Source organism: Hyla sarda, chromosome 6, assembly GCF_029499605.1.
Source record: "Hyla sarda isolate aHylSar1 chromosome 6, aHylSar1.hap1, whole genome shotgun sequence".
NCBI lineage: Eukaryota > Metazoa > Chordata > Amphibia > Anura > Hylidae > Hyla > Hyla sarda.
This window is the reverse complement of record NC_079194.1, coordinates 234128269-234140832: the sequence shown is the minus strand read 5'-3', so window position 1 is coordinate 234140832 and position 12564 is coordinate 234128269. Positions and strand designations below refer to the sequence as shown.

Sequence of the window (12564 nt, the reverse complement as noted above, 5' to 3'; positions counted from 1 at the left end):
AGCAACATCTTAATTCAAGTTGAAAAATAAGCTGGGACAAAGTCCAATAAGTGAGGGTGGGACTAACACTTTTTTTGTGCTCACTCCTGTTCTATCACACTGCAGTATGAAAACAGAGGGGGGAGATATAGAGCAACCTGTGGTAATTAGATTAAGATACTTGGCACATGCAGACTCAGGGAGAAAGATGAGCAATGCAGAGTGAGGACAAGAGACAGACACGCCCCCTCTAGAGCACAAGATGATAAAACAAGTGAGCAACAAAAAAACAGAAATGTATGAAAGAAATATAGGTGCTATACACATAACATAACATTTTTGTGGGATATAACAGGTATGCTTTCATTTATTAGATCGTAGAAAATAGTTTTTTATCATCAGAAAAACTTTAATTATTTTAAAATTGGCCACTTAAGCAAATAGAAATCCCCTTATTTATACTGATTTCCATTATTTAATTGAATATTTAAAAATGTTTATATGCTACCAAGATGCACAGAAAAAATATTTCAGCTCTATCCACAGAAGGAAATACAGCGTTTCACGTATATGATTTATCAAACACTATGGGGAAATTTATTACATTTGCATTCTCAGTTTACCCTAGATTTGCAGGGGCATTAACATTTTTTCAAAAGTAGTTAGTATAGTCAGACAAACCAGGTCGGTAACATATGGGCAGATAAGGTACAAAAAAGGTAAAGATTTTGGTCAAACCTAGGAAGTAGTGTGGTACAAAATCAGAAGGCAAATGTAGCATCAGGAAACAGACAGTGAAACCTAGGCAGTGTTGTAGTAAAAATTCAACAGGCAATAGCAAAGAAAAGACACATGGTCAATTAACAGGTGCCAGCAAGGATTATCAGGTACAGGGAACAATGGGCGTGAGTGATGGAAAGAATCTCTATCATGGGCACAGGTGAGTAGACAGTGCAAGTTTAAATGTCCTGCCACCAAGAGATGTCAGCACTGGAGCCGCAGCTGATTGGCCTAGTGATCCCATTTGCTAACTGGACTACCAGCACTTCACTCAAAAACAAATGGCCCTGTGACATGCGAGGCCTTTGTCTATATATCACTTCCTCTTTATAATGTTGCCCTGTGGTAGGGAGACAAAGGAGATCTGACAGATCCACTTTAAAACATTAACTTCTCTCATTAAGATAATATTTTATTTAAATATTTCATGATCAAACAAAGTTCTACTCATTTACATCAAAAAGGTGTACAACACAATGAAAGAAGTTCTTACTTTCCCATTATACAAGGGAGAATTGAACATAAGAGAGGAGGAAGACGACGACTACTGTCAAGATATACTGATATAATTATTAAAATCTTAAAGACATTAAGAAGCTAAAAAATTTAACATAATACAGAAAAAAAATTGAAATAATGAATTTCGTCTACATGACACATAAAATGAATAAGGACAAGAGTATTATCATGCCCAAATCTGCATATAATATGCATCATTGCCTTATCCACAAATAATAATACAGTGTGTCATTGTCTTCTGTATGACCAGGGCCATCTTTAACGTGGGGAAAAAGGGGCAGATGCCATGGGTCTTGTCATTCCTGGAGGCCCAAAGCAGCTAGCACTTTAGCCCCACACTAAAGCAGCTAGCCGCCACCGCCGGTCCAGGCAGGGTCAGCCCAAGAGGCAGCTCTAGCATAAGGCTACCACCTAAGGCCTCCCGGAGTGGCGCTAGTGGGGGGCCTCACTCAGGGCCCCGACTGCCGCAACCCCCAACTTTCTGGCCGACCACTGGGATTTAAGTTTAATAAAGCGGTTCCAATCCTGTCTGCAGGCCCCAGCGCTGTGCCCGACCAGCCCCTGCTGCCCCTCTGCCACTTTAAGAAAAGGGCTGTTGGGGCTTGTCACATGCCAAAGACACCGCTCCTGATAAGTCATTAGTCCCCGTCCCGCCTGTCCCCACCCCCTGGCTGCTCACCGTAGTGCTGACTGCTGAAGAAGAGAGACAGCAGATGGACACCGCCTCTCACAGCCTCTGCGGCTCTGCCTCTCCACTCCCCCCCCCCCCCCGACACTTCAAGTAAAAGGAGCTCCACCTTAGTGGTGCCGGCATCAGTATAAAAAGCAGGTCAGGAGGATGTCTGGCCTTCCTGAAGTCTCAGTGGCCGGGCCTGGCAACATGCATGAAGAAATGTCTGTGCTGTTTCCTCTGACCCGCCTGGCCTATACTATATACATAGTAGTATATGCAGTATGGTCCAACCAGAGGACACAGCACAGACATTGGTATACAGTGACATAATACTGCTAAGCCAGTGTTTCCCAACCAGAGGGCCTCCAGCTGTTGCAAAACTACAACTCCCAGCATGCACGGACAGTATATAGCAGCCAGGGCAGTGGGCACCTCACACAGCTGATGGATGTATATAGCCCTGCAGTAACTGTACCACTGACTGTGCTGGCCTATACCAGGTATATGAAAAAATAAATAAATAAACACACATTCTCTCTCTCTCTCTCTCTCTCTCTCTCTCTCTCTCTCTCTCTCTCTCTCTCTCTCTCTCTCTCTCTCTCTCTCTCTACAAATATATATATATATATATATATATATATATATATATATATATACTGTATATACATACATACACACATATAGCAGTAAAATATATATATATATATATATATATATATAGATATAAATATATATATATATATATATATATATATATATATGCGCCATACAGTATAGTTTACTGTACAATAACACTGTTGTGACATCACTGTATATTAGCCCTGTTCTGTGACATCAATATTTATATGTGGGTCGTTCCCCCCATGGACACTAGTGTCGCAGCGGTGGTGGTCGCCGCCCAGTGCTATGCCATTTTATGCTAGGGACGTTAGGGACCCACTCTAAATAGGTGGCCTTGACGTGGCGAGTGGGCTTGTACTTTTTGATCAAAAATGTATACTAACAACCTGTTAGTTTTTGATATTATGCTGAGAAGCAATCAGATGATTATACAAGATTGTAGTTGTGCACCATGTCTGTTACCTACCCGAATTCACACTGTGTTTTCTATCCCCTCCTTTTTTTTTTTTTTTGGAGATGTGTCTGCACTCTTCCCCACCCCCTCAGCCCAACCCTATATAAGTAGTAATTAGCTACACAAGGGCCATTTCTTTCCTAGCAGCCTCCCAGTCTGACTGGGAGAGCTTGGTAAGTGAGCTATTACACCTTGTTCACACTGGTGTGGTGCTGTGCGGCGTCCGTTGCTGCCGTGTCTGCGCGGGGGGGGGGGCGTGGGTGCGGCCCATAGACTGGTTTGAGTGGCATTGGGGCCACTCTGCCAGTGGGTCGTTCCCCCCGTGGGCACTGGTGTCGCAGCAGTGGTGGTCACCGCCCAGTGCTCCGCCATTTTATGCTAGGGATGTTAGCGACCCACTCTAAATAGGTGGCTTGTACTTTCTGATCAAAAATGTATACTAACAACCTGTTAGTTTTTGATATTATGCTGAGAAGCAATCAGATCATTATACAAGATTGTAGATGTGCACCATGTCTGTTTTCTACCCGAATGCACATCAATATTTATATGTACTGTAGTGTCACAGGGTAACAGTGACTTACAGAAGAGGGTTAACTCTTTCCAGCAAATGAATATATTTATGTCCACCGCGTGCTCCCGCTGTATAATGCGCGCTCAACAGCATGCATCATACCCGGTAGCATCCTGTTCAGTGGAGAGGAGGGCTTGAGATTTCTTACCTTCCTCCCTGCCTGCTGTCCGATTGGTGCTCCAACAGTCAGCCATGCCAGGCTGAGGCAATAGGGCTCCGATAACACTGATCAATGCTTTCCTATGAAGAAGCATTGATCAGTGTATGCAATCTAAAGATTGCATGTAATAGTCTCTTTTGAGGGATATAAAAAAAGTGTAAAAAAAAAAAAAGAAGTAATAAATGAGATTTAACCCCTTCCCTAATAAAAGTTTGAATCACCCCCTTGTTAAATTTTCAAATAATATAAAGACAAAAAAAAAACATATGTGTGATATTGCAGCATGAACTAATAAAATATAATGATACACAGTAAAAGGCCTACAAAAAACTACAGATCATGGCACACAAAATTAGCCCTCATACATACCTGTATGCAGAAAAATAAAAAAAGTTATAGGGGTGAGAATAGGACACCTTTAAGCATACAAATTTTTGTACAAAGAGTTAGAATTTTTTAAAAGTAGTAAAATAAAAATAACCTATATTAATTGGGTAACATTTTAACAGTATGGACCTACAGAATAAAGCTAAGGTGTCACTTATACCGAAAAGTTTACTGCGTAGAAACGGAAGCCTTCAAAAGTTGAAAAATGGTGTTTTGCTTTGTTTTGTTTGTTTTTTTTCTTCAATTTTGCCCTACAAATAATTTTGATGTTATGACTAAGGATCCTGCGAGATCCGAAACGTGTCGGCATTTGTCCTGTTACCTGTGTGTTCTATGATCCTCCAATAACGCTTCCTGGTTTTACTGCACCTTGCACAATATATCCCTTTCTACATTACAAATAATTTTGGTTTGTTTCACTGTAAATTTGGAGGAAAAATTTGTGATGTCATTAAAAAGAACAATTGATGACGCAAAAAGCAAGCCCTCATATGGGTTGGTAGATAGAACAATAAAATAATTATGTCTATTAGAAGGCAAGGAGGAAAAAACTAAACCTAAAGAAAAAAAAAAAAAAAGTACAGTCATAATATACACAGTGATGTCACAGTACAGGGATAATAAACACAGTGATGTCACAGTACAGGCATAATATACACAGTGATGTCCCAGTACAGGGATAATACACACAGTGATGTCCCAGTACAGGGATAATAAACAGTGATGTCACAGTTCAGGGATAATACATAGTGATGTCACAGTACAGGGATAATACACACAGTGATGTCACAGTTCAGGGATAATAAACACAGTGATTTCACAGTACACAGATATACACAGTAATGTCACAGTACAGGGGTAATATACACAGTGATGTCACAGTACAGGGAAAATATATACAGTGATGTCACAGTACAGGGATAATAAGCACAGTAATGTCTCAGTACAGGGATAATATACTCAGTGATGTCACAGTACAGGGATAATAAACACAGTAATGTCACAGTACAGGGATAATAAACACAGTGATGTCACAGTACAGGGATAATAAACACAGTAATGTCACAGTACAGGGGTAATATACTCAGTGATGTCACAGTTCAGGGATAATAAACACAGTGATTTCACAGTACACAGATATACACAGTAATGTCACAGTACAGGGATAATATACACAGTGATGTCACAGTACAGGGAAAATATATACAGTGATGTCACAGTACAGGGATAGTAAACACAGTAATGTCACAGTACAGGGGTAATATACTCAGTGATGTCACAGTACAGGGATAATAAACACAGTAATGTCACAGTACAGGGGTAATATACTCAGTGATGTTACAGTACAGGGATAATATATACATCACTGCCGTTTTCTCTTTTCATTTGTACATATCTCATGTTTCTCATGTACTTGCACTATACATTATTGGCCTTATACACCTTATACTTTTTATAGCCAATGGGGCAACCTATTGTAATATTTGGTATATAACTTTTGTACTACATACCCATAGGGTTTATGAATTGATGCACTTACTTAGTTATTTCATGTAAATAGCTTTAAAAACTGTTAAAGGGAAAAAGCTAGGCATTATTACTGTTTTATGCTGCAAGATTATAATTTACGTATGTGGCCTAACTGGCCTAAGGTGTGGGGTCAATATTTTGTAGGTTAAATACTTTAAATGCAGATGATTTCTGGTCCTATTTGTACCAAAAAGTATTAAATTACTTTGCCTCCTTTTTTTGTCGCCATATGGCCATCTGTTCTGTGTTAAGGAACATGTTACTGTACAACAAGATGTGCAGAGGTCTCGCTGTCTTCTATACGGCTCTGCTGCTCCTCACTCTGGTCTATTATTAATAAACCTGAATGAGGAGTAGTAGAGCTGTGTAGAGAACATAATAGAAGTTATCTCTGATGGAATTTGTTGTCTACACAGCTTTGGTGCTCTGCCGCCTGCAACAACCGCCTGCAGTCATACACAGAGAGCCTGCAATCACAGACAGGGTGCAGCTTCCAGTACTTATGAGCTGCTGTATACTACAGAGGAAGTTCTTTCCTTTTTTTAATTTCCTTTCAGTTTGACCACGGTGCTCTCTGCTGACACCTCTGTCCATGTCAGTAACTGTCCAGAATAGGAGCAAATCCCCATAGCAAACATATGCTTCTCTGGACAGTTCCTGACATGGACAGAGGTGTCAGCAGAGAGCACTGTGGTCAGACAGAAAATAATTTAAAAAAGAAAATAAATTCCTTTGGAGCATACAGCAGCTGATAAGTACGGGAAGAATTAAGATTTTTTAATATAAGTAATTTACAAATCTGTTTAAATTTCTGGGCCCAGTTGATTTAAAACAAAATGTTTTCCACTGGAATACCCCTTTAACCCAAATACATTTGCTGTACATTTGCCTAGAAATGTATAGATGTGGAGAAGTTTCATGTGGCATACTTTAATGAAAGTTTTACAAGAAGTACCATGATCTAAATATTATCTTTATCCCAATATATCTTCTCCCCTGATGTTCATAATTTATATACAGGTGAGGACATGGTATTGATTTTTGCTAAAAACTGATCAAAACATATGTAATATACGTTTACTTTCCCTTTAAAACTCTTTCCCTATATTGTCTGTGTTTCCATTACACTGTGCACATTGCACTCATTATAGTAATGCCATATACTATACTCCAGCACTTTGTTGACCTGCTGTCACATCAATGACTTTGTATCAGTCTATATTCAGGCCATTGTCATATGAAGAAGGACCTGTCAGCTTCTTCACTAGATGTCGCCTTCCATCGCTCAGGCTCCTCACATTGACATGCAATTGTTTTAATGAGACAAGGCATAAAACACTCCAGAACTGTAAATCCTTAGGGGTTAATAAAATGGAGTCACATGGTTGTCTTCCTGGATGTGATTGGTGGGAAGGGCAGAGTGAGAGAAAACTGCAGCCTGCATGGTGCGGCCCCATAGAACAATGACAGGTATTGTACCGGCCCTCAACCAACTTTTCATTATTCTAATAGATAAGTCAGACTTGGTCTAAGAGCAATATTCCAGAGACAGCCTAGAATATCAAGGATCTCACTAATGATACTTTTATATTGAACCTGATCGTATAATAACCTGATATAGCGCCACAAGTCTAAATAACATCATAATGACCAATTTAGACAATTATATGCATTCAATATAACTAATGTAAAACACCATAAAACCTATTGACATACACAGTAGCAGAATGCAGCAAAGTTCGGCCCAAACTCAATTGTCCTCTATATGAAAGCAGCAGATTAATCTCCATATTGTTACCAAACAGGCAAATGTATCAATAGATATTACAATAGAACCGTATCCCCAATGCTTCAATACCATGTGATCATCAGACAGCAAAGTTATTGGTGAAAATCAAAGTACAAAGTATTTGCAGTATCCATCTATAATTACACAAAAAACAATAAAACATCAATATATAGTAATGATTTAGTCAGTAAACTCTCTGCAGATCTTATACACAGAGACATTGCACAGAACTCATCACATTGCTCAGTATCCCATTATAAGACAACCCGGTAACTTGAATACATTGCATTACACTTAACCCCTACAGCGCTGAGCCCACTACGTGTACACATTGCTCTATTACTGTATGCAATCTAAGCAGGAGCAGCACAGAGCCCTACATGCTGTACAATAAGCAATAAGCATCCTAGTATTCCGCTCTCCAATACAAGGCACGCTTTCTCTGCTCACCTGGTGCTGAAAACCATAGCAGGCAATAGAACAGACAGTAAGTAACAAGCAGGGATAGATGTCATGCTGCAGATCCCCTGGTCTGTGCTTGGAATCCTTTCCTCCCACCGTGTCTTGGTCTCCAGTATAGAAAGCCCTTCCTCAAGGCAGGATGTTCCAGTACAAAGGATAGAGAGAACGCAGACAGACCCACAGACCGGCTAATGAAAGCAACTCCAGGCTCGATGCAGGCTCCAAGTGTGATGTCACAGGCAATGGACCTGCTGCTGCAAGAATTCCTCGCCTGATAGTGATTATTCAATGCTGAGGCTCTATTGATGTCCTCGGGGGGTTGTTATTACTAGCAGTTTAAGTGGCAGTCAGGGAGAAAGGGGGTGTGCAAGAGGGCACTTAACTCTTCGTACAGCGGAATGTATCAACGCTAATGTCCCGGATGACGGACCTGGTAGAATAGCCAGCGCTTGACTCCTGCCTAAAGACTTTGCACTCCATCAGCCAAAGACACAATGTATTTGTCCATACCCTGTGGTACGGTACATGCGGAATGTAAATGTTATACAACCAATGCTACATATACATTACCCATGGGATGGAGTGCATAAATAATGGATCACACCGCACAGAGATCAATGACAGGACACCGGTATTCTTCGAAAGTTGTGCTGGATTGTATTCAGCATGATGTAAAGAAAATGGATATGTGGCTTGTGGGGAGATCTGTGACCTGTGATCAGAAACATCAAAGATGGGGCAACTAGAGGGTGTCAGAAACTTGAACTATATGGGGAATATGAATGTATAGAATTAGATATGTGCTGGCAGTTACTGACTAGCACAACGAGTTATGGGTAACGTATCTACCTAGCAAATCGTACCACAATATAATCTATAAAGTAATTCTAGAACAGATTACACTAAGTATTTTGACACTAAATTGTATGGAGAAGTTTTATTTCTTACATCAATTACTACATGGTAATATTGTATACAAGCTACTATTTTTATAACGTTGTAGAATTAATTGTATCACACATCTTTTTGAATATTATTACCGAAATCGCAAACACATCCTTTAGGAAAAGAGTCCCTTGTTCCATGCTGTCCAAACCAGAGGCAACATGAAACAGATCCAGGCAGCGGGATGCCGGCACACTATGGTTTACTATGATATGCTTAGGGGTTTCAGAGTAAATCAAAGTTTAAAAAAACAACTGTCAGGAAAGGGTAAGTAGCCACAAAAAGCAGCCCCTAGGGCATTGAACAGTTATCAGTAAAGCTCAATGACTAGTTATCCGGGTCTTGGGAGGCTGTTTAAATTGATTTGATACTTCTAAAATGCCTGAGCAATTAGGAGTTAATCCTAGTGGTTTGGGCAGCATGAAACAGATGACAGGCTACCTTTAAAAAATCAATGGGTGGATTTTACTACGTTTTACACTCTGGTCTAGAGTAGTTCATTAACTGCTATGTTATTAGTTACTTACCTCCCACTGCAAGACATCATAGGAAAAAGCATTGCTATATACTGCCCTGAAAATATCTGAATAAACTACAGATGGCTATTTATGGGGCCCTCCACTTGTCAACATACCATTTTCTATCATTTTCTATCATGCCCAACTCTCGGATTTCCGGAGGGGCAATAAGCAGTGAGGATAAGCAAGTTCTCTACATGTTATATTCTCCCTTCTAAAGGAGGTCATAAAGCTTCATTAGAGAAATGTACATCGTGCAACTTCCCATATATTCACATACACAAGAAAACAGATCCTAAGTGTTAATAATCGCTATATATACATTGGAATCTAATTGAATTGTTCTGCAATGAGTTGATCCAGGCTCCCAATGATCACATGAGAGGTACATGCAAAAGCCTAGTTAGCATACCATGTAGTAATAATATATGTATCTCCATGACAGTATGACAAGCAGTAAGCCTATTCGGAATACAAATCCTGCATTATTCAACCGTACAGACAGGACCTAAAAAAGTAAAATTCAGAAACCAAGTATAATATGTAAATTGAATGTCACAGTATTTCTCTTTTTCAATCATATGTTGTATTTACATGGGTAACTAGGATATAGACATCTTATCCCCTATCCAAAGGATAGGGGATGAGATGCCTGATCGCGGGGGGCCCACCGCTGGGGACCCCCGTGTTCTTTCATGCAGCACCCCGTTACCATCAGCCCCCGGAGCACGTTCGCTCCGGGTCTGATGACTGCCGATCACGGAGCCAGAGTATTGTGACATCACAGCTCCGCCCCCGTGTGACGTCACACTCTGCCCTGTGTGACATCAAGCTCCGCCCCCTCAATGCAAGCCTATGGTAGGGGGCGTGAGGGTTGCATTGAGGGGGCAGAGTGTGACGTCACACGGAGTGGAGCCGTGATGTCACAATACTCCGTTCCCGTGATCGTCAGTCAGCATACCCAGAGCGAACATGCTCCGAGGCTGATGGTAACAGGGTGCTGCGTGAAAGATCACGGGTGTCCCCAGCAGCGGGACCCCCACGATCAGGCATCTTATCCCCTATCCTTTGGATCCTTTAATGACTCCATTTTTTATTAAGCTTCTTTACTTACTGAGACTAAGTGGACTTCCTGCATTGAAAAAAAACATTATAGCATTGTAGCTGTGCAGTCCATACATGGGCTCCTCCCTGCCTGTGCAGTACAAGGGGTATCCTTCCATTTTACAGAAATAATTCTCTGTGTCCTTCTATGTCAATTTGTGGCATGATAACAGCCAGGAAAGCATTTCTGCACAATGTGTGAGTGTCCCCATACATTGCACAAGCTAAGAGGAGATTGGCAGATACAATGTATTGACTGAGCAATATTGCAATGTAAGCATTCTCTTATATGCATGCTAGAAAAGGGTTATTTTAATGCATGACTCTCAAAAAATATGTACTCTAGAAAGGAATTTAAAGGGATACTCCAGTGGAAAACACATTTTTTAAAGGGGTACTCCGCTGCTTAGTGTTTGGAACAAACTGTTCGGAATGCTGGAACCGGCAACGGGAGCTTGTGATGGCATAACCCCGCCCCCTCATGACATAATGCCCCATCCCCTCAATGCAAGTCTATGGGTGGGGGCGTGACATCTGTCACGCTCCCTCCCATAGACTTGCATTGAGGGGGCGGGGTGTGACATCATGAGGAAGCAGGGCTATGATGTCACGAGCTCTCGGCCCAAGCTCCAGCATTTGGAACAGTTTGTTTTAAATGATTCAAAGGAAGGTGAAAATAGGAGTCTTACTAGGCTAGGAAGAAGATTTAGAATAAAGCAGAATAAATAGGAATAAATTAGAAAGGAAGTGTCTGAAAATGTAATTACATTTATTGAATAATACTGTGAGGTCTGGGGCAGGGCCCTTGCTGCAGACTACTCACTAAAATAAAGTGTTAAAAGTTAATTATAAACATTTAAAACATGACGTTAAAATGGTATTGCACTTAAACGGTGGGACAATGGTAGGGGTTTATATTCCAATACACGTGATACGTTAAGTCCAATAAGCGGTTTTTGGTAGTGCTGGAGGCTCGCAGTTACGAGCCCAAAAAGAATACTTATATGCACAATAGCGCTAAAGATCTATCCTCCATACCCCGACGGCACGGGGACAAAGTACAAGAGGGTAAACAGATCAAAGTCAGGCACTTAGTGCCTCTTACCGGCTCCAGCGAAAACAGTTATATGCGCATAGCAGCGCTTGTCGATGATCCAGATTGATGCCTCTCTGCCCCTGCAGCACGAGAAAATGTAGGAGAGGTGAAGATGTCCAGTACAGATGATTAATGCAGGGTCCGCTGTAAAGGGTAATGTTACTCTGTAGCGTATGGCAGCGCTGGAGGTCTTTGGTGTTGTATCCCTCTCTACCCCGATGGTGCGGGGGAAGATGAGAGGGCAGTGAAACACCAATGGTGGTGGAAAAATAATCCAGATAGTCCCGACTTCTTGTGCAAAGGCAGTCTTGGACCAGACGTGTTTCGGGGAGCCACGTCCCCTTTTTCAATGGTGGATATGCAAAGACTGTGTGCATGGGTATGTGCAACGCAGTATCCTCAGTTTAGGTTTCTTGTATTTTACGTAGAGCTCCCAAATTTCGTATATTATATTGTTTGTTTTAAATGCTGAGCAGCGGAGTACGCCTTTAATATCAACTGGTGCCGGAAAGTTAAACAGATTTGTAAATTACTTATATTTAAAAAATCTTAATCCTTCCAGTACTTATCAGCTGTTGAATGCTTCAGAGGAAGTTTCTTTCTGGAGTTCTTTTCCGTCTGACCACAGTGCTCTCTGCTGACATCTCTGTCCATATCAGGAACTGTCCAGAGCAGGAGAGGTTTACTAAGGGCATTTGCTTTTATTCTGGACAGTTCCATACATGGACAGAGGGGTCAGCAGAGAACACTGTGGTTAGATTGAAAAGAATTCCAGAAGGAAATACAACTTCCTCTGTAGTATACAGCAGTTGATGAGTACTAGAAGGATTAAGATTTTTAAATAGAAGTAATTTACAAATCTGTTTAACTTTCTAGCACCAGTTGATTTAAAAAAATAAAAATAAAAAAAAGTTCCACCTTAGTACAACTTTAAGGGGTCGTATTGGTTTGTCTGTGGGATCTACATAGGTCT

The 12564-nt window shown here is 40.9% G+C and overlaps 1 protein-coding gene across 4 annotated transcripts in view; it reads right to left on the bottom strand.

Annotated features, from left to right (window-relative positions):
- The window catches only part of LOC130276813 (leucine zipper protein 2-like), a 518373-nt gene extending 509866 nt beyond the window's left edge, over positions 1-8507 (bottom strand). Inside the window, exon 1 of one of the 4 annotated variants that reach the window (XM_056526704.1) lies at positions 7917-8507. In XM_056526704.1, the coding sequence (XP_056382679.1) occupies positions 7917-7981 (65 nt within the window). In that variant the 5' untranslated portion in view covers positions 7982-8507. The remainder of the gene's footprint in view (positions 1-7916) is intronic. The other 3 variants (XM_056526703.1, XM_056526702.1, XM_056526705.1) reach the window with 3 other exon arrangements.
- Between the last annotated feature and the right edge of the window lie 4057 nt (positions 8508-12564).